Source organism: Pithys albifrons, chromosome 9 (assembly GCF_047495875.1).
Source record: "Pithys albifrons albifrons isolate INPA30051 chromosome 9, PitAlb_v1, whole genome shotgun sequence".
In the NCBI taxonomy this organism is placed as follows: Eukaryota; Metazoa; Chordata; class Aves; order Passeriformes; family Thamnophilidae; genus Pithys; species Pithys albifrons.
Window position 1 is genome coordinate 22705476 of NC_092466.1, and position 22722 is coordinate 22728197.

General features: G+C 37.7%; 1 protein-coding gene across 3 annotated transcripts in view; it reads left to right on the plus strand.

Annotated features, from left to right (window-relative positions):
* The window catches only part of ADK (adenosine kinase), a 270131-nt gene that overhangs the window by 110482 nt on the left and 136927 nt on the right, over positions 1 to 22722 (plus strand). For all 3 annotated transcript variants that reach the window (XM_071564265.1, XM_071564266.1, XM_071564264.1), the window contains exons 5-6: positions 12250 to 12422; positions 17694 to 17802. In XM_071564265.1, coding sequence (XP_071420366.1) covers positions 12250 to 12422; positions 17694 to 17802 — 282 coding nt within the window. The remainder of the gene's footprint in view (positions 1 to 12249; positions 12423 to 17693; positions 17803 to 22722) is intronic.

Here is a 22722-nt window from a genome sequence, read left to right on the forward strand (position 1 = left end):
ACAATCTTCATCAACAGCAAGCATTCTAAAATACAGGAAAAATTAAATGAGAACATTTTGAATTTGGGGGATAGAAGATAAGCACATTTTCAGAGATGCTGTTTTTGTCTGTAGTTAAATGATCTGTTACCACTAGTATCATAAGACTGAACTGAAATACTCATCAGGAAATTAAGTATTTGTAAAGGTCACTTGTGGTTCTTCAGTGGTTTATGGTATTTGAGGAATTTGACAGGTGATTCACGTGATCTTCAGCAAACCTGAGTACACAAGGAAGATGCTTAAAGAGCTGTTCCTGCAACTTGAATATTTATAATGAGAGCATATTTTTAAAGTGAAGCTCTATTTACTTCTTTTAAAAACAAATCACTATAGTTTGTTATCCTCAGAGGAATTCTAATTGTAGTTTATTCTTTTTTGCCATGTTCATGATAAAAAGGAAAGACATGGTACTCCATATTCTGTTTCATAAATTGTTGTTTTTCACAATTTGGCAAGCTACAGCTGTGCATGCTTAAATGCAGAGGAGACGTATTCCTTGTTTTGCTTTAAACTCTTTGTGTGGTACTCCTTAGGTGCCTCCTGCTCTGGATGCCAATCCTTGACATAGTTCTTTTGAAAAATTGTAGTTTAATGATGGTCAGTGCAAGCGTTGTAGAAGATGATATTGAGTAGGTTTTTTAAATCATTGAAATAAGGAAGCTATAGAAACATACTTGCAGACAATTCTTTAAGAAAAAATCAAATTAAAAGCTAAGATATACAATGTCATATTAGGTATGGTGTTGGTTTCATTTGCATCTGCATAAATCATGCACAACTCTGAAGTGAGTAACTTTACATCAATGTAAAACTGCATTAATTGAGATCCCAAACAGGTCAGGGCTTTCCACTTTCTCAGAGAAAACTGGAAATTGTTAACTTCAAAGTACACCTGACTCAAAGAATACTAACTGGATCAGGGCAGTACAGTCAAAGCATCTTCTCAGTGTTTGGTGTATGCATTTCTTATTTCTGCTGATTTTGGAGTGTGAATAGTATGCTTCCTGTTGTACAAAAGATAAGATCAAGTTCATCAGGTCCAATTCTGTGTTTTGGGGTTTTTTTTGAGCCAACAGCCGAAAAATTGACTTTTTTGAATCAAAACCAGCATTCTAGTAAATGTAAGGTTTCCTTTGCCTTCCACTCCTGCCAAATTAGGTCTTGGAGTTTAGTGCTGAGGCTGAGCTGATCGTGGGAGTCAAATGTCAAGTGTCTTAGCAGTCATTGAATTCAGGAAAAAAACCAAATTTAAAAGCAATTTGCAGTTCTTTTTCAGAAGTACACAGGAGTTGGCAACTAAATTATCTGTTCTGTGAAAATTATTTGAACTTGCTGGAGTGTTTGAGCCGTGTGCCAAGAAATTCAGGTATTGTCAAGCACTGGTTTCAACTGTAAATTATTATATGTGGCTTCTGTAATAAATTTTGTTAAAATTATTTTTTTAAAAATAGATTTGTTACAATTAAATATAAAAATTACCACGAAGGAAGAAATACATCAGTTTAAAAGTAAAGTAATCAAAAGCTATAATAAGTAATTGTATTTTGCCTTTCTTTTATATATATATGTGTGTATATATCTGTGTATGTGTGTGTGTGTATATATGTATGTATGGAATCAGAATGGTATCTCTTTCAGACTATAGCTGATAGAAACCTTCTTAAATTATTTTGACAAAGGTATTGCTTGTGCCACCACAGTAAATCCGGAGGCATTGCGGGCAAAGCTTGCAAGGTGAAAAGCTATGCTTGTGAACTGGGGTGAATACCGTACAGTATTTGTATGCTTAAGAAATGAAGAAATTGTAAAAATAATATCTCTGCCATTGAGTTATTGGTGAATAGGATAAACCCTCATCTATTTGGGTGAGTGAGTAATATTAACACAGTGCAGGAACAGCACACCCTCTGTACCCTGAGTGACCAGCAGAGCATCTGAAAAAGGGCTTAAAGAAGTCACAGAATCACAGACTAGTCTGAGTTGGAAGGGACCCACAAAAGGGTCATCGAATCCAACTCTTAAGTCATTGGCCCACACAGGGGGTTGAACCCATGACCTTGGCATTATTACAACCAAGTTTTAACCAGCTGAGCTAATCTCAGGGTGTAAGTGCTGTACTCCGGGCTGCAGAGCTCCCCATGAGTTTCTGCAGAGCGGAGCAGGAGCCGGGGCCGTGCCTGGTCCAACACTTTGCTTCCAGGCCGGTGGTGTTTGGGAGGCAGTCCCGGGGGGCTCCGACTGCCCCCGCTGCGGTGCCGGAGCGGGAGCGGCGCATTCCCGGTGCCGTACTCAGGGCCCAGCTCTGCTGCAGGGGCACTCACCATGGTGGGGTGTTGGGGACACAGCCATTTGTGCAGACTGCTGGGGGTCAGTGCAGCAGTAAACTATGAAATTAGTAGTGTAGCTTAGATTCTGTAATGATTTTATGTCTAGTTGGTACTAGAATAAAAAGCTGAGAGGTATTTTAGAAATGTGAAAATGTCTACTTTATCCAAAGTTTCTTGTTCCTTTCTGAACTGTTAAAGGCACCTGTGTGTGTACACATAGTATTGAACTTACTGGATTTGTTTCAGTAACATAAAACATTTCATTTTTAAAGGCAATACTTTCTATTGGGAATGCTATGGCAGTTTTACTATTTTATGTGAGCGTTTTTCACATGTACATAGTGGATCCAGTATTCCCCTGGAATCTCAGCCAGTCACAGCTTCTGGTGGACACAGAGCATTTCTAACTAAATGTGGCTGGAAGTCACACATGAGGAATCCAGAGACTTTTCTGGGATTTGCGTGTCCTAAGGCAGTAATTTTTCACTTGGTTCACATTTTTCTTTCTTAGAAGAGAGATCATTCCTTAAGAATATTGAACCTTGGATGTGTGGAATTATGGATGAAGTATATAGCATAACTCTTAGGAGATACCAGTTCTGAAATACTAATTCCTAATGGGATCGACTCAAAGCCTAATATCACCTTTCCAGTGTTTTGTTTTGGTCATTCAGAGGACTTCTTGTCCATTAAGAGAAAGCCTTGAAGTATGAGGAGAGATCCAGTATTTTTTTTTAATCCTTTTTAAAAAACTCCTAATCTCTTCTGGAGAAGCTTTTTTATTAACTCTGAAAGAAATAAACTTCTTATGAGCTTAGGTGGAATGTTCTACCAGAGTGCTGTAAGCCTTTCTGTATATATACAGTAAAGTTAAGGCTGAATTTACACTCTTTGCTACTGGGTGTGGTTATTTTGCTTCTCTTTGAAAGAAGATGCAATTTAATAGTGCTAATCCCATCAGTTTGGAATTTGCTTGGAGCTCCTGAAACCTTCCTCCTTTGAATTCCTATCAAAAAACTCCAGTTAGAATTGTCTAACTGCTTGATTTCTACACCAGTACTGTTTGTGCTAATTAGTTGCTTTCTTGATTTCTATCTTTGTGACATAGGCTCATGTTTACAACCTGTAAAGGTGTTCTGTTATTTATAAGCCTTATCTTGACATTTACATGAAACCTATCAATTTCTACTGGACTACTCTATTTTTTGTTTGTTTGTTTTTGTTAGATTTAGGTTGTGTATCCCATTCCTTCAGAATAGATTTACGAAATTGTCATACTGCTGAAAGTCAACCTACTCCCCAGGCACTTTCAGTGACATCTCTAAGGGATGTCTCTGCTCAAGCATTTTGTACCTTTTTCCCACATGGAGTTTATCGACCTTCTTCCTTCCCAGCCCACTCCTCCATTGTGCCTTTGGTGCAACATCTGGGCACGATGCATAATTATCTTGAAGAGTTTTAGAATCAGTGTCTTCCTTTAACTGCTAGGTAAACTTTCAAGGTTCAGATAGTGTGGAATGAGTCACTGTGGAAATGAGATGTTGAAATCAGCCATTAACTGAATAAAAATGGAGTCTATTTAGTACTAGCTGAAAATTCTTTGAATTGTACTTTCTGTGGGCATGCTACATGCAACTAGCCCTCCTTCCCTTTTTTGACCAAAAAATTGGGGTTTAGAAATGGAAAGGTGAAGTACATTTTGCATTATTCACTACTAGTTGCTGTGGCAACATAGATGCATAATTTTAAAGGCATGCATTTCTCAGCCTTTGGGGTAGATAGCATTTTATTTCTTTCTGCTATTTCAGATTGAGAAATGGGATTATGTTTTCATCATATTTTTATAATTATTGTGCATTCCCTTGAAATATAATGTATGTTATGTTTGTAAAATGTGTAATAATTTATAAATTAGTAAAAGGATGATTTCTAATTGCTTTGGGATGCCTTATACATAGAAGATTGCTATTACAACAAAAATTATAATCAGTATTACTAGAGCTTTGGTAAATAGTTTAATGTGTTGGGAATTCTTGACAACAGATAGATGTAGACCTGCCATTTTAAAAACTCCCTTTTCTTAACTGCTTTCTAACTCCAGTAGTCAAAAGCTGTTAAGCTTTAAGTGCTCTGTCATATTTGTGAGCTTTTATAGCAAAGAGTAGAGCAGACAGCAGTGATGATGGAAAACGATGGTAGGTAGACTTAAAATACTATAAAGCATAGAGACAATTGTATGTAATGCCTGGAATTGAAACCTTTTTGAATGAAATGATCAGCCATATGTGCCACCCTTATGGACCCTGTAAGAAGAAGAAAAGAAATGTACCCTATTGCTAACTGTGCATGAAATTGCAGTGTTAGAAGATATTGACCAGATGTTTCAATCTCAACAAATAGCTTGTTATGTGACTGAGTGAAAATCTCTCTGCTGCTTTGATCACATACACCTTAAAGGAAGAAGTAATTTAATAGAGGTTGTCCAAGTTCATCACTGTCAATAAACTTTGACTTGACCTTTGCCATCTGTTTTTGATACTGTTGCTGATAGAAGCTGATAGGCAGCTGTTTACAGTTTGTGCTTTATGAATTCTGTGCTGCCAGACAATGAAAGAAGTCTCTCCCCTTGTGAATTTTTTGCTGTCCTCCTGAGTGTGGGTGTATTCATTGAGACTGCACATCATCTAGCAGGGGAGTGAGGGTGACATATGCATGAGTTTTGAAAAGGAAGATTGATTTTAATGTGCAAAATCCTACACAAAATATCCAAAAAATGTCTCTTTGTAACAGCATCAACTTCTCGTATAATTAGTACTTAAATACATATGCAGTGGTTTACGCTGGCAAATTTCAAGGCATTTTAAAATGCTTATCAGTCTTCCATATATCTTTTTGAAGTTACAGGTAGAGGAGGCAGAGGCATTGTTAACTGGAGCATACAGTTGCCCGATGACTCTTACTGTACCCAAGTATGATGTTCCATTTTCATGTTGTTTGTATTCAGCTTTGTAATCTGGCAACATTTTTAATAAACAGTCACATACACTGAAACAGCTGCTGAAGAGTCCCATGTAAACCTGGAATTCTTACTGTGTGATACCATTCACATAACTGTTGTCTGACTGGTGAAGAACTGGTGTGACCAGCCCTGTTTTACAGGTCTGTCATGTTTTACCTGGTTTTGAGCAGGGACTGCAAAAATGTTGGGGAAAGGGAGTGACGTATCAGATGAAATAATAATAAGAGTATGATGGATTAAGGAATATTGGAATTAGGTCCCAATATTTAAGGGTTACAATAAAAGACAGCACTAGTTTTTGACCATGCTGAAACTTTGGAGTATGGCCAGTACATGTTTAATTACAGAAAATGTGCTTGCATGTCCTTGTACAGCAAGGAGCTTCTGAACCAGGCCAAAAATAAAACAGCAGACAAGCATGTAAGAGCAATGATAAGGAATAGGAAATGGAATACAGAAGAATAGCAGTGCTGAAAATAGGTATTTGGACTATAGATTTCTTTAAGAGGTAGTTTGTAAACTTTGTGTTTTTAAATATAAAAGTGAATGAAGTACTGCTTCTGAATGATTAATGTTTTGATAGACATCTTAGTTTGAAAACCAGTAGCAAAATGCAGCTTGTGGCACCACATTAAAACTGATAAATGTTCCTGTGCGGAGATTTGGGTAGGACCTGTTGAACCAAATGCTGATAAGATTTCGATATTGGTCTCATTGCAAGGCTTGAGCTAGTCTTTTCCTTTAAAAAATATTATCACTTTTATCTCATTTGACTGGAAGTTGCTTGAGGGTGTTGTCATGTGTTTTAACTGCTTCAGCTAATGGTGGAAGAACTACTGCACAGGACATGGGGCTCCCTTTTGCAAGCCTGCTTTTAGAAAGATAAGCTTATTTTTTCCTTTTCCTGTTTTTTTCTTATATGCCCATTATATAATAACAGTTCTTGCCATCTTTAAAAGTTGATCAATGAATATAAGAATCAGTAAAAAAGATTACAAAGGTATTGGAACAGACTGTAGCATCTCATCTGTTTTCCTGGGTCTTGCTCCTGCAATCTTATAATAGTGAATCTAGAATTAAGTATCCTGGGCCTGCGTGGAATGGAGTTAATTTTTTTCACACCAGCCTGTGTGGTTCTGTATTTTAGGTTTGTCACCAAAACAGTGTTGCTTAACACAGCAGTGTTGTAGCTGTAACAGTGCTTGCACAATATCAAGGCCTCTGTTTTTCACTCTGCTGCCCCAGCAAGTAGACTGCAGGGTGGGAAAGAGGTTGGGAAGGGTCACAGTCAGGACAGCTGACCAAAGAGATAATCCAGGCCTCTTGGAATATGGTCAGCAATAAAACTGTTGGGGGCAGGGGAGGGAGTTTTTCCAAGTAGACATAGCTCAGAGAGTGCCTGGGCACCAATCTGCTGGGGGGAGGTGGTGGATTTTAATAGAGTGTATGTAATGGTAACGGTTATGGCATTGTAGTTGAGCTTGAGGTGTACCATATCAACACAAGAAATGTGAGCTCACTTGGAATAGTGATACTAATGTCTTTTTTTAGGATTGTTTCACATATTGTCAGGTTTTTGTGTTTTTAAGATATATAAGGATTTCACTTTTGGTCACACATTCTCTCATTTTATCTGGTCATCTAAGATAAAGTGTGATTTAATTTCTTTTAACATCTAAGATATTCCTAAAAACATTTGCAAGAGGCTTTAATAGACTGTGTATATATTGGTGGTAGAACACAACAGGGACACAATTGGTGAGGGGCACAACAGACTGGTAAATTGTTTTGTAAAGTGTATGGACTCATTCTAAAATTTAGAACACCAAAGTAAGAGACATTCCATCCCTGTTTTGATTTACTAAAAAGAGCACCTCATGTGTAGTTGCTCACATTGTTTAGTTTAGATTTTAGCAAGCATGTTAAGTCTTAGCTAATTTTAGGTCTTTGGAGTCCTCTCCTCTGTGAGTTGCAATTTAAAATAAGATCAGATTTGACAGGTCATGCAGAGAAGAGTCCAGCTTCAAATAACACACTTCAGATGCACTTCAGATGTCTGTATTCAGTGTTAATGAGTTTTGAAGATCCTTCACTGTGAAGGGGCAAAATGCTTCCTGTTGTGTTGTCAGTTCCTAGGCATTTAGGATTCAAGTCTGCAGCTGGAAACTCCTGTGTGCAGAAGGTATGTCAGTCTAAGCAAAGCTTCTTATGGTTTGATGTTGTTAAAGGTGACTGACAGATGTGGCAATGTGCTACTGGCGGCCACTTCAAAAATGAATTCAGGAGCTAAGGAATTCAGAGAACAATGTGGGACTGGTGGTGAGTGTGTTCATCAGCCTCCTTGTTCCAGTTATCAATGTTGTCCAGTTACAGCAAAGCATAGAATTGGAGTAAAATGAAATAATTTCTGAAGGATCTTTATTATAGTCAGAGGACTATAAAGCTGTTCTAAGATTCCTCTGTATGATGTTTCTTTCTTACGTCTTAAGGAATTGTGCACTGAGACCCAGTGGAAACTCCTTTTGCAGGGAAAGTGTCTTTGCAATTGGGCCAGTGAGATAAATTAATAGGGCCCTCCTCTACAGGGAACTTTGCAGGAACAGCAAACAAAAGCTTGGACTGAAGATCAAGTGTTGTGGTAGGGGATACTGGACTCTGCTTCTGTAGCAGAAGCATGGCATTCTCAAGCTAAATAGGGTAAGCCTGGGAAATTAAAATCAAAGAACTCTCTTTTTAGTTCTATAAGTCCGCTGATTTTCTTTCACGTAATATAAAGGGCCATTTTAAAGATATATTTGGGGTGTAAGGGAACAGTCAGGCAACTCTGTCATCTCATCTTGAGTATCATTCTGAAAAGACAGCATTGAGTATCCAATCAAAGTCAGGTCACTTCTAGTGTTCAAAGTGCTTCTAGAACTGCTTCTGTAACTTGGAAGAAAGGTTGTTCCAAAAGCCGTTTTCTCATCAGACAAAAGTGGGAAATAGGTGTACCACATCTTTTGAGTGTGAGGATGTGAAAGGGTGGGACATCACTCCAAGCAGTCTCACAGTCACAACTGAGTCTTCAGAAATCTTCTTGGCATCTCAACATCTTACCAGAAAAGATGTTGCTGTTCCCTGCAATTACCACCCGCTCCCGGGAACACAAAGGTTCTTACACTGCTCTGATAGCTAAAGCTTGCCAAAGAGTTCACCCTGTTAACTCTGATCGTCAAAAACCACTTGAACAGAGACTCCTATTACTGTGAGGCCAAGTTAGCCTCATGAAAATAAGGAGAGAAGCTTTCTGTGACTCTCCAGTGTGTCCTTGGGCAGCCAGGGTGCTGGCCTCTTTCGCAAGTGCTGGCCTCAGTATTTATCATAACAAATATTGTGCCTGTAGCGATATGGTAATCTCAGATTAGATAATGCTTATTTTGAAACAGGTGAATTTTAAGACAGAGCTATGCTAAAGGCAAGGTATAAATTAGAAAAAATAATAAAACCTAATATTTGCTTTGCATTTACCAGGGTGCATACAATAAAAATATAAGTAAATGCAATCTGTTAACTCAAGACAACATGTGAAAGGTGTTCTGTTTCCTGTGCTCCTTTCTCTGTCACATATTTTTATGGTAACTGATAAGGTCAGGGCCTGTCCTTGTGTGTACCTGATGTCCAAGCTGCATTGACAGAAGAAAATTTTAGGATAGAGAATTAGATGGCATAAACCACTCCAGGTTTTGAGTTTCCTTTGTGATATCCCACTTGTGAGGCTGTCTTGTTCTTTCATGATAAGTTCCTACTTTTGACACTTCTGTCTTTGGGCCATTAGCAGTCTCAAATTCCCTTGGGTGCTGGTGAGGATTCATGGTGTGGCCAGGTGCCAACCTCTCCTGACCAGACTGTCAGTGCAGTTCGTTAGTGGCTGCCTCGCTGCCTACCCAAACCCTCGATAATTAACTCATTATGCTGGTTCCTGCTGAGCTGGGTCATTTTCTGTTTCTGTCTGGAGTCTTTCATTCAATTAAATCTTATACTCCACATAAATCTATAGAACAAATTTTCAGTTTCTACAAACTTATACCCAGCATTAATGTGTGCAGTTTGTTACTGGCCTTCATGTGATGTAGGCTGTGGTGCTGTGTAATGCTGCATGAGTGCTTCTTGATGATAAATGTCTTGTGTTGACTGACTCCCATTCCCATTTGAAGTGTTTTAGCCAAAGTGTTGCTAATAACAACAGTGTGTGAAGTAACCCATAGAAACCTGTTTTTTCCGTATCAGGTTATTCAAATTTAAAATCTAATCCTGGGACAAAATAAAAAAAAATTCCTCAAGAGTCTGCCTTGATAAGTCTCTCTTGTTTTTTCACACAAATGCAGAAGACGCCTGCTGTGACTCACTCCACTGGATGCACCATCAGTAATATGCCACAGAGAGACTTCTACCATTCAGTTCTGTCAAGTTTGTAATGTGCTGCTTGGTTTTGCTCAGCCTTTTAGCTGAGGAAAGGAGGACCAGTTTGGAGGAGTTCACAATTCGCAACACCTCATCACCATTATTGTGGGAATAAGAGCAGATAATTCCAAGAAGCTGGGAATGTTGGTAACTGGAGATCTGTGATGAGAGGATCTTTGCAAAAATACTGCTGAACTATTCTTCCGTCTTCCTCAGTGTTGCTTACCTTAGCTCAGATGCTCAAATGAAAAGAATACCCATATACTGGGAATATCCCCGACCATATGATATCTGTGTTTCAAATAATCATGAATATGAGTAGAGGGACTACTTATAGAAAAACTGGTTTCCACCATATACAGAGGATCATCTCAAGAAATCCGAGATCATGACTTGATTCTCAAGTATACCTGGACATGAATTTAAAATAAGGATTATGACAGCTTCTTTTTGGCATGTATCACATCTGAATTCAAACTGAGCTCCTGCCAACAGCCAAAACTGTTAATACGTGAACAGAAATTCTTTTTTTCAGAAATTTATTTGAAATATTACTTACTACTGCTCCAAATGTCATCAAAAATAAAGTACAGAAAAGTTATGCTATTTGGTAAAATTTAAGCCTTAGGTGCAGTTTAAAGTCTTATGTTTTTTGAGGATTTGTTGGGGTTTGATGCTTTGCTAAATGTTATTAAAAGTGATCTCTGTTAATTCCTGTTAATGGTGACAGTAAGGCATGCTTGCCTGGGTCACAAGGCTTTGGGTACTTCTGTTCTTATTAGTGTGGAAATTTGTTCCATACTTGCTTACAGTAGGTCACAAGAGTTTTAGTCTTGCTAAATAACCTGTTCTACTTAACCACACCTCCATATATCAAAGAGAATTGTTCCTGAGGCATCCTAAATGAACACTGTGCAAATGTGTATTATGTATGTGCAAGTGTGTGTCAAATACAAGGATATCATTGATACCAATTCTCCTATTGGGGATTTTCTTACTTTCTATTAGAGCAGTATGGAATAGATTAGCAGAGCATGTGTAGTGTGCATGTCACAAAAGAGAGACTGAACGCTGCCACCATCTGACGATGCCATCTTTTTTCTTCTCAATCTTTATGTGTATTAAATTGCTTGAAGAGAGAGACCTTTCAACTTTTATGCACCTTTGTCTTATTAATGAAGACTTTACATGACTAAAGAATTTTCCTTTTTTTCTTTTTTTTCTTTTCTTTTTCCCCCCTCTCTCTCCCCTCTGGAGATGGAAGTAATAAAGAACTGACTTAAGTATATATTTGCAACTTAGTTACTTGACCTTTTTACAACCCACAGCTACCACTAATGCAGCTTTGTAATGGAGACATTATCGTTTACTTAAATCTTGATTAGGAAACAATTATAAGTAGGGTTTTAGTATAGCAGAAAATTGATGTAGCTTTAATTCATGCTATAGATTGAGGGGATAAGCTTTCTGACTGTAATTAGAGTAAATTATAATGACTTCAGTTGGTTGACTCACCACCAGCAGAGTTAGGGCCTATGACTGTTTCTTCACAGTTATTTTTTTAGTTCACTCTTGATTTCATACTGCTGGTAAATGCTTTTTTTGAACTCAGTACAAAATGGAGTTACATTTACAGCTGAATGATACATATTTTCTATTAATAAAAGTGGAGCTTTATAAAATAACCTGGCTTTGTAGCAACACTGTGCAGCTGCACTCTTTCTTTACAATTCAAGTGACTGATCTGCTCTTAATAAAGTTGGAGGTAGATACTTCCTTTCATGTGTAGTTTAACAAGGAGTATTTTTCTTTTTGAGAGTAATTAATAGGTAGACACAAATGGTTGTTTTCAGTAACGTTTAGTCTTCATATATTTTGTGAATGTTGCATATTGTTTCTTAAGTTTCACAAATGTAAGGTTTTCTTTGCATGCTCTCTATGCTTTTCTTGGATTTCTCTTGTTGGTTTTGTTTGTTTGTTTGGATTTTCTGGGTTATTTGTATTTCTCTCTTTCTTTTGTATTTTCTACAATTTTTCTTTTAAGATTCCATGTTACTTGATTAAATGTAAGTGTAGGGGCATCTCCTTTGAGCAAGGGAATCTCTGTTGAAATACCTTGTAGAAGCATACTAATCTAATTTATTTGATAATGAACTGCATGTGTTTAACCTTTACATTAGGTATTAAACACTCAGTGACATCATAAAGGGTAAATTTTGTATTCTTTGCTGCTCTTCCCTCACTTGCTGCACTAGATGGTTTTTTTTTACTTCAGGTATAAGAATGTTCTGTGTGTTAAAATGTTCTGTAGGCACAGAGTTAAATATGGTGAGTGAAGAGAAAAAAATAGCCAAAATAATATACCAGGCATGTTAACTTTGTATTTGTTTTGTGTTTTTTTTCTTTTCTGTCAATCTACAGTGGATGATTCAGAGCCCTTACAAAGCTGCAACTTTCTTTGGGTGTATTGGCAAAGATAAATTTGGAGAGATCCTGAAGAAGAAGGCTGAGGAAGCTCACGTGGATGCCCATTATTATGAGCAGAGTGAACAGCCAACAGGAACCTGTGCTGCCTGCATCACTAGTGATAACAGGTCAGAGGCCTTTGATACTTTCTGAGGATACAAATACAGTCATCTTGGTGTGTGTAGCCTAATTTGCTTGGAGTATTGATCTTGAAAACTTGTGATTTGAATGATAAAAAAGTATTGGCACTGGTTTGAGACAACATGGGGCTGTCTGTGCCATAGTTTGGTGCTGGGCAGTATTAACATACTTTTAGAGAGCACAGGTGTTTTATGGATTAAAAGTGTGAGATAATAATATACTGCTTCTTTCTGAACTTCATGGCTTCCAGTTACTCTGGAGAGAAAAAAATATGTGGGAGACAAAAGTTGGCTAACAAGTATGTTTATGAAGCCTGTGTAGAAGCTGCTTGGCATGTAAGGCATATACTTGATTGGCAAATGAGGAACATACTTCAGGTAATCATGTGTTTAATGAGGATAGGTGTCAGCATATAGCCAGATTGAAAGGGTTAATTTGATTTTATACAAGAAGGAAAAAAAAGGTGGGTTTTTTTGCTGTTGTACTTGTTGACAAGTTCATCCAATATCTCTAATTCTGTATGTCTGCATTTTAAGAATTTCTTCAGAATTTGTCTTTCATATTTTCATTTGCCACCTTTTTCTATGCATTTATCTTGAGCATGGCCCTTTGCTTGCTTCTTTTACCCTCTACCCACAACACTTGAACCTGTGTTCTGCTTCTTTGCTGATTACCTCCTTATGATTTGATAAAGGTTTCAAAGCCAGCCAGTCAGGTCAGCCTTAATCTTGAGATGTTACCAGCACACATCGACACTCCCTGATATCTGCCAATATCTACATTTGCTGATACCAGATACTGAATCAATATGAAAGTTATATTAGCTACTCTGAAGAATATTTTCTTTTTGGCTCAGAATAAGATCAAAATATCTGTCATTATCCTTTTTGGTTTCCCTCTGTGGCTTTCAATGCTGTCACAAAGGATGGAAGTTACACAAGTTCTCAGGACAAACTGTTCCAATGTTTGATCGCTCTTCATGGAAGAAATTATTTTGATGATACCCAGCTGCAATATTCCTTTTTCCAGCTTGTGTCTGTTCCTTCCTGTGTTCAAGAACAGTCTGGCTCCATTTTCTGTGTAAACTTGCATTAGTTATTTGAAGAAGCAGGAAGGTCTCCCCACAGGTACCCTATTCTGAAGGGTCACCCAAGCCTTTCTGCATTTGTGAAGTGTTGCAGCCCCCCAATATTCTGGATGGCCCTGCTGAACTCACTGCGTTGTCAGTGTCTTTCTTCTAATGGAATGCTCCAAGCTGGGCACAGAGCTCCACATAAGGTCTGGAGACCAGAACAGAGGTTTTCCTCTATTCTTGATATATAACTTCCCTTGTTCTCCTATCTGCATTCTTCCTCATATAGACCAGAATTAACCTTCTCTGTGCAGTGCACTGCTGACTCTTGTTCCAAGCCTGGTCCACCAGCATCTCCAGGTCCTCCTCTGGAAAACTGTGTGGTATCCTGTCACCATTCAGCCTGTATTGTTGTGTGGGATTTATTCCATCCTAATTGCATGACTTTGCATTTACCTTCAAGTTTTCTGCCAGCCTAATTCTCCGTGCTGTTGAAGATCCACTGAATGACGGACAGCCCTGTCCTCCAGCTAATCAACCTGTCCCTCCCAATTTATTGTCATCCATAATGTCTTACTCTCAGGAATGAATGTACATACTCAGTGGAGGAAGGAAGTTCATTCATCTTCATCTGGAGTTTTGACATTAATTATGTCTACAGACTTCCCCCTTCATCTCCAAGATCCATATTCAGTTTTTCAAATAGAAGAAAAGAAATAAAGATGTTTTTGTTCTGTGTTTCTCTTCAGTCACATAGTGTCTGTGTGTGAATCTGGTAGCAATCACGATTTTCTACATAACATGGTGGGAAACTGAAGTCAAGACTGTCATTAGGCGTACAAAATGAATTCAGGAAAAAAATGTGCCTCTCAATAGAATTTAAAAGTTTAAGTAAATTTATTAATAAAAATAACTGCAAATACATCTTTAACTTATTAAGCAATATTTTTCGTTTGCTAACATAAAACATAATATCAAACAAGTTTGTTCAAGTGCTAGACAATGCCTTCGTTTCAGTTCATGCTTTAGAGTGGCAGGGAGTTCAAACTCCTTGGGAGACACCAGAAATAGTGGCAGGTTGTTGCTAAAGGCTTTGTTGTGCCACCGCCCCTCTTGTAGTGAGAGCAAGTTTATTCAGTCTTTAATTACCCTCTGATTGTTTCTTGGGTTTTGCATTTTCTATATTTGTAAGAATCACTTCAATATGGCCCCAGTTGAGAACTCTGTTCATTGATTAATGTCTTTTCCCAGCTCTGGTACTTGCCAACTTCCTTTTTCAGGTAATTTGGCACTCTCGTCTCATTTGGAGGAGCTGGCTAATATCACTTCTGGTTTTCCCAGGAAGTGGCTATGTATATTTATGTTCCAGATGCCCTGATATGAATGTTTCTTATTTCTCCAAACTCTGTCTAGCTTTTTGCTGCAAAAGGTTCTTAGCTGATGCATAATTACCACCCTGAATTCTCTAGTTTTACAGTACTAATATGTGTTGTTTTCTCAGAGCTTTGCAAGAAAATCCTAGCACATAATTAAACTTTAAAGTAGTACCTACATTCTGTCATAGTCTGTGACTTTGATTTCTGCCTTCTGCTTAAAAATACCCACATGGACAGTGTCTCCATTAAGCTGTTTCAGCTGAAGCACTCTGGCTGTCTCCAATTACTGCATTTCATTGAAAAGATATCTACCTTGTCTGTGTCCCACATGTTGAACTTAATGCTGTCAGACTTACAGTTTTCATTTGGAAATGCTTGGTGCTTTGTCATCAGTGTAGCAATCTTTTATTACCCATATGTGCAGAGCATCTCTACAGACAGAGTTAGGTTTGCAGTTTCAGGGGCATGTGGTAAGTGAAAGGAAACATATAGAAAGTCTTTGCTCAGTTTTCTGGAATGTAATTGCTTTTCACTTAGCAACATACGTAGACAGACAAGATTTTTTTTCCCAGCTATGCCCTTGATGGATGTTTAGAGTTTGCCAAAACTGAAAGATTTAATTTGGTTTTAATTTTAAATTTGAATTACAGAAAATTACCACAGTTATGCACATGTCTTTCTTGGATTTACTTGGTTCTCCAGTGGGTTTCTTGTCACTGAAATGATAATACTCATCAAGAATGGAACTTCTTGTCTGGTTACTTGTAATGCTAGAGACACTTGGTCTATTTGTTCATAGGTTTTTAAATTTTTTTTATTAATTTCAAAATTCACATTATTTCTTGTTGCCTTTAGGCTTTAGAATTAAAGAGATAAGCCCCAAGACTGTTCTGCCCAAAAGCTGATGAAGCTCAACCACACTCTGGGTGAAAAACCTTTACCTGATATCCAGCCTAAACCTCCCTTGACTCAACTTCATGCAATTTCCTTAAGTCCTGTCACTGGTCACCATAGAGAGGAGATCAGTGCCTGCCCCTGCACTGCCTCTCGTGAAGATGTTCAAGACCACAATGAGGTCTCCCCTCCCCTTCTTCTCCAGGCAGTACAGATCAAGTGCCCTCAGCCACTCCTCATACAGCTTCCCCTCAAGGCCCTTCACCATCTCCATTGCCCTCTTTTGGACAGTCTATCATAGCTTAATGTCTTTCTTATATTGTGATGCCCAAAACTACACACAATACTCAAGGTGAGGCTGCCCCAGTGCATAGCAGAGCAGGACAATCCTCTCCCTTGACCTCTGCAATGCTTTGCCTGATGCCCCCCAGGGCAGGGTTGGCCCTCCTGGCTGCCAGGGCACTGCTCGCTTAAATTCAACCTGCCCTCGACCAGGATCCTTTCCATGGTGCTGCTCTCCAGCCTCTTGTTCCCCAGTCTGTATGAACATCCAGGGCTGCCCCATCCCAGGTGCAGAATCCGGCACTTTCCCTTGCTGAATTTCGCATGGGTGGTGATTGCCCAGCCCTCTAACCTGTCATGGTCTCTCTGGAGGGCCTCCCTGCCTCAAGGGACTCAGCAGCTCCTCATAGTTTAATGTGTTGGCAAACTTACTTAGTATTCCTGCAAGTCTGTTTAACTTACAGGGATTGTCAGTGATGAGTCCTTCGGGATTTACAGGTAGAGTTGGTTGCTGTCTTCATAAGAGATTCTTTTGGTCTTGTCTTAGTTCTCTATTGAATAAATTTTCAGGAATTCCTAGTTTACTTACTCTTAACACCTGTACTTGGTAATCTGGCTAATGTAGTAAATATCACAAAACAGGGATGTGTTAAGTTAAAGGGGCATCCCTTGACTGTTAATCTTGAAAATTATATTTAAAGCTCTGTGTGCCAGGATGGAAATATCTCTTTGCCCAATTTCCCTTCTCTAAATATTGCATGTTAATAAACATTCTCATAACAAGTTTGCACAGAAGAATTTGGTCATGGAAGCCAGAGTGAAGAACTAGTGCCTGTCAATTTATGACATAGTTTTAGGGGTAAATCTGTAAGTTTTGTGTGTTTCATAAGACTGAATTGAGTGGGTGAAGAAGATGATTTAAAATAGAATGTGTCTTGGATGTAACAGAGGCAATATGATACAAGTATTTTTGTCATTGCTAATGGAAATTGTGTCCCATAGCTTGTGTTATAACTTAGGGAAAAAGGAAGTACAAATGAGGTTTTGGTATTTTTCCAATAATACACAGCTAAGCCAAAGGTTTTTTTAACAGTTCATCATTTTAAAGTAGCAATGTGACCTTTTTTATTTGCTAAAGGAAAATATGAACCTAATGGGGAGAAAAAAACCTCAATCAAGTCCCTTTTTAAATAATATAACTATTCATTTAAAAATTAGAAGGGTAAGACTTACATATCCATCAACTTTTTGCTTCTTGTGAGGGAAAATAGGTTTCAGAATACAAACTGGTGTAGCTACTTTTCTGTAAGTGAGGAGTTTTAATGAAAATGCATCAAAGGCTGATTCACAGCAAATGAAGGCTCCTGAACAGTGTAATAGTGATGAGTTACATAAAGTTTGTAGCTGGATTTAAAATACGTTAATATGTTATTTAAATTTTTAATTAGATTTGATCTAGTATTTAAATATTTAATTATTATGAAATGGTCAAATAAAGTATGTGTGGTTTATGGTGCTCTTTGTTAATTGTTTTTACATTCCTTAGGATCTTTGAGAAATTGTGTTCATTGTGAGGAATTTGCAGTAGTGTTATTTACAGAGGATCTACTGTCTGGTTTTTTAATCACTTTCAGGTCTCTCGTAGCCAACCTCGCTGCTGCTAATTGCTATAAGAAGGAAAAGCACCTTGATTTGGAGAAGAACTGGAAGTTGGTGGAAAAGGCCAAAGTTTATTATATAGCAGTAAGTTCAGCCTCTTTCCAATTGCTAAAATCTGTGTTACAATATTGTGATGTTTAAACAATGAGTGTGTGTGTTGATTTTGTAGGAGGACAAGGAACGAAAATGCTTTAATTTCAACATAGTTTGATTTCTTCAAATTTAGATGAACAAATGTAGATGTATTGTGTGCTCTCTTAAATTAGTGCGAAAAATCATAAGAACTAAACATTTTCAAAGCTTTTGTAGTAGTGCATCAAATTTACATTTCACATTTTCTAGTAAATTGTTGTGAAGGATGCACAAATTATGTAGAAAAACACTATTAGCATAATTATTCACTGCAAACAGTTTGAGCTTATTTGTGTGAACAATCTTAATTGCTATTTATTCCATAGTAATTACTATGGCACCTTATAACTCAATATTTCATAAACAATGATTGTGACAAATCTCTTGAACGTGGGCGGTGGGGCAAACTGATTTTAATGATGAAATCTTACTTCAGGAATAAAGGGGTTTTGAGGATGTGGCATTAGTAGATTCACAATTAGTATTTTTTTTACCATCCAGGGTGAATCAAACCAGATTAATGTATTTGTGTAGATTACATCTTGCCTTAATAGAAGCGGTGAACTTGTTTTCATCTCGCTCTGAAGCTGATAAAGCTGACCAGAATTAACTCAAAATATCTAAAATTAAAACCTTATAATATGCATGTAATGTATGGATTCTGTATGACAGCTGCTTCCATTCCACTACCTGAGCTATGTGGGAACAGCTGGTAGCAAGTGTAAAAAATTGATTATCCAGGAGGAACAAGTTCATTGAAAATACAGTTATTTCTTTTAGGTGGTGTTAATGTCTCCTCCAGCCTGTTAGTGTGCACTGCTGTAGGCTTTACATGGTTGCTATTGATTCTTGTGTATGGCCAAGACTGCCCCTTTATAACTGTCAAAAAATACTTACAACCTTGTCAGTATACAAAGAAAATGCATCCTACTGCTATGACTGTATGTCTGTGCTGTGGTTAAAAGAATACATAGGTGTATTGTCTGCTGATTTTTTATTTCTGTTTTTTCAAATATTTTGACCTCTTTATTTTCCAAATGCCTTGCTTGGGAATTAATGCTGTTGGCTGAATGAAAGGCTAAGAGCACAGTTTAAATAAAGAAGAAGAATTACAAATGCTATCAAAAGTGATACTGCACTGTTTACCTTTTTTTAAAAATTTTACCATGTATAAATATAATTACCAATGAAGCTTCCAATACACAATTCACAACAATTAAACTTAGTGGAGATGCTTCCGGAAAACTGGGAAATACTACATGAAGTAATAAACAGGTTTGTGTTTTTTAAGATATAGCCGTCATCTTATTTTAGTGGTGAAGTAATTTCTCTGTGTTCAGTCAGTTTGATCACTTAAATTTTGACTAGGTGATTCACTGCACTGATTTTTCTATGTATTAAAAGCTGTTCTTCAGACACCAATTCTGCAACATCCAGGATTTGACTGAGGCAAAAAATTACTGTGCTAAACTGAAAATAAAATCCAAGATGAGCATATGATAATGGATAGCTAAATAACATTGAAGTGCTAATAAATTTTATTAGATATTTGTAAAATGGAATTCAGGTTAGGAAAATTTATCCTTGTGGAAGGAAATGTGTTGGGTAAAGAGCCTTGTTCATGTGTGTAGCAAAAGGAGTCGAGGGTGGGCTCGTCTAAGAGCTTTCTAGGATAGGATTATCACTTCAGAATACAGATTGCATGTGTAACTTGACTGTAGGAGACAGTGTAGAACTGTACACAGTGCCTCATGCTGCAGTGTGTTCATGCCCTTTTCTTTCATTTATCCTCTTTACTTGCAGGTTTGTAGCGATTCAGGAGATTAAATGAAACTATGTAGTGAGCAATTACCACTCCTGAGGTAGAGGGTAGCTCTCTGAGTCATTAATTTGTCTACTGTTGTCTGTCTTCACCTTGGTCTTGTTACCTTCTTTGACTTTGCACTGTGCATATGTTGCTTTTCATTTCCTTCTTTCTATCCAACTGTCACCTATTTCTTGGATTGCATTAGAGTGTATGTCAGTGACAGATACCTGTTCTGGGAATCCATGTCCTGAGATTATCAAACAATCTATTTCTTGGCAGAGTAGGGCAGTTGTTGCTCTAGGACAGGTCTCTGATATCCTGTGGTCATTTGTATGTGCTTCCCAGAATAGATAATATGCTTTTGAATGCAGCATTGAGCAGAACGGCCCACAGATGAAACTTAGCTCTGAAATCTAATCAATTCACAGAAGGGAGGAGTAGGTACAAAGGGAAAGATAGTGAAGCCATGACAGAACCCTTAAAGACAACTTCTGTGACCATGAATGAACACAATACATTTATTTTAGCCATCTGGTAATCAGATCTGGCAGACAAATTGGAGAAAGACTAGCAGAGAATAGGACCCTGTAAATCACAGATAGAAGCAAAATGCAGAGGCTGCCCCAGCTTTCTCAAAGATGGTAAACTTTAAAGGTGTATTTTAATCCTTTAATTTTACTCTTATTTTGTATCATTTAAGATAGGTTACAGGTACTGTCAAACTCTATGCAATTTCTTTCTCTTTTCCAGATATAATTCGTATACTTGCAGTAATTTATACCATTGACATCATATCTTCCAGTCTGTCATACTCATTTCACTGTGGATCAGCTAGCTGTGCTGCTGGTGTCTGATTAGAATTTACTGTGAGGGATTTTATTTGTTTCCTACTGGGGCTAGAAAATGTCCCTTCCTCAGTCATTTCCCTTATTTCAGAATAAGTTGAAAGTTATGATAGCACTAAACACTGTCAGTCAGTCTCTAAATTGTGAATGGGACATAACCTGAAGAAAGTCATAAATTGGGAGAGGAACAGGCATGTCTGTTATTTTTTTTCATTTTTTTCTTCTTTCTGTGAGTCTGTGCTTGCTGTCAGAACTTGCATTTTAGAAATCTTATGTGTTAGAGTTACGTCTTACAAATTCGGGTGGTGAAAGTCCATGTTTGTGCACCTTGTTGTCTTAATTTTCAGAGGCATTTAATAAACTGATGGTAGTACTGGATTTTTGTAGGCATCTCTATGAATTTTCTAACATGTGTTGAGTTGTCTGGGATTTTGGTATTGTGTTTTTTTAAGTTTGTAATGTCTAGCACCAACTGAAATCTATGGGAGTTGCTGGTCCTCAGTTCCTTTAACAATGCACACAAACATTTTGACAGTGTTAATGCAACTTGCAGTATAGAGCTATTAATTTTCATACTTTAGTAAGGCTGGGAATGCAAAGACATTTTTATTGTCAGCGGTCTTGGTTAAAAAGAAAATCTGCTAATAAGAGTTACTTAGGAGAGCAGGAAAACTGAGGAGAATTTTAGTAGGTTTGACTCCAGTGGGCATATCTAACTGTGTGTAAGAAATGTGTAAGAAATTTTGTGCTTGTTCTTTCATAACAGGAAGAAAATGGAAAAGAAGAAATTGCTTTTCTTCATTAAAAGTTGCACTTAACCTTGTGAGATCTTAACTGCGACAATTGATACACACAGTTTGCTCATACAGACAGCTAAATTTTAACTTTCTCCCTGTATTTGAACATGTTGTTAGAAATGTGGTGCTTCCCAGATATGTGTTATGTCCTGGTGAGCAATCCTTTTTTCTGCCAATTATTTAGTTTTTAATCAATTTATTCTTCAGTCCATCACCTGTGTTCATTTAATGTGGGAGGAACTGTCATGTGATGCTTATATTATCCTGATGCTGAAGTAATGTGTGTCTTTTTGAAAGTTCCTTCTGTGCTGCAGTTGGGGTTTTTTGTTTTTTCCTAAGCACTTTCCTGCAGTACTGAATACAGTGAGATTCCCAATCTGTAGTAACTGGAGTCTTAGCTTAGAATGGATCAGTTAATTACCTTCCAAAACGCCAACAGATCTTTTAATAAAATGCTTGCCTCTTTGCTGTACAGAGTAAAACAACAGACTATTATTTAGGGACTATATTTGAACTTGTGTTTTGTGGATGTAACTTATAAACTGAAAAAGTTGGTGCCATAAGTGATATCTCTCAAAACTTTTCTTGTTCATATCCACATAGACTGCCTTGCTGATTCATGCTGAAAGCACTGCTGATGCTCATGCTTCTCTCTCTTCGTTAGAGGGGTGTGGCACCATTTGTACACTGTATCTTACTCATTATGATGTCTTGTCTTTGCTTTTTGAATTTACAGTGCCTGAAAGCTTCATCTCCTGTGCTACCTGTCATAGGTAAAGAGTAGAGGAGAATGAGGCATTTTTGTCGTGTATTTCTATGCAGCCGAATTTTGGGCTACTCGCTTTGAGTACTGTCATATGACCTTTTATTAAGAGACGATAACACTGATTCAGTCACTTTGCATGGGCTGTTATTTTAATCCATAAAAGTGTAAACTGTTTTCTTCTCCTGCTTCCATGTAGTGAATAATAGAAGTTTCTCAAAGGTGATGCCCTTCAGTTGTGCCACACTGAGTATAAAACTTTCTAATGCTGCTCAGATTTGTTAGCCCACAGTTCACCACCTGCAACATCTTTTGGGCTTTCAAAGTGTAGTTTATTATGATGGTAATGACAGTTGTGGTCAAGACCAGGAGTTCTGGTCTAAGGCTGAGTTTCTTGTAGGAAATGCCATTTGTTGCAGCATGTAATGAACCCAATGTCCCCTACCTGTCTGCTGGAGGAGTTTCTGAAACTCCAGCCACCCTGGTACATTTCAACAAATACAGTGGTACCTTTATATTTATTTTCTTTTAATGGCTAAGTGCTTGTCTAAGCAGAAGAGATACTGTGGTAGTGTAGTGGGCTTGATGGAGGAATTATCTGGTTTCAACATGAGTTTGTCAAAACATAAGCTTGATGTCAGCAATGTGTAGCAAAAGCTT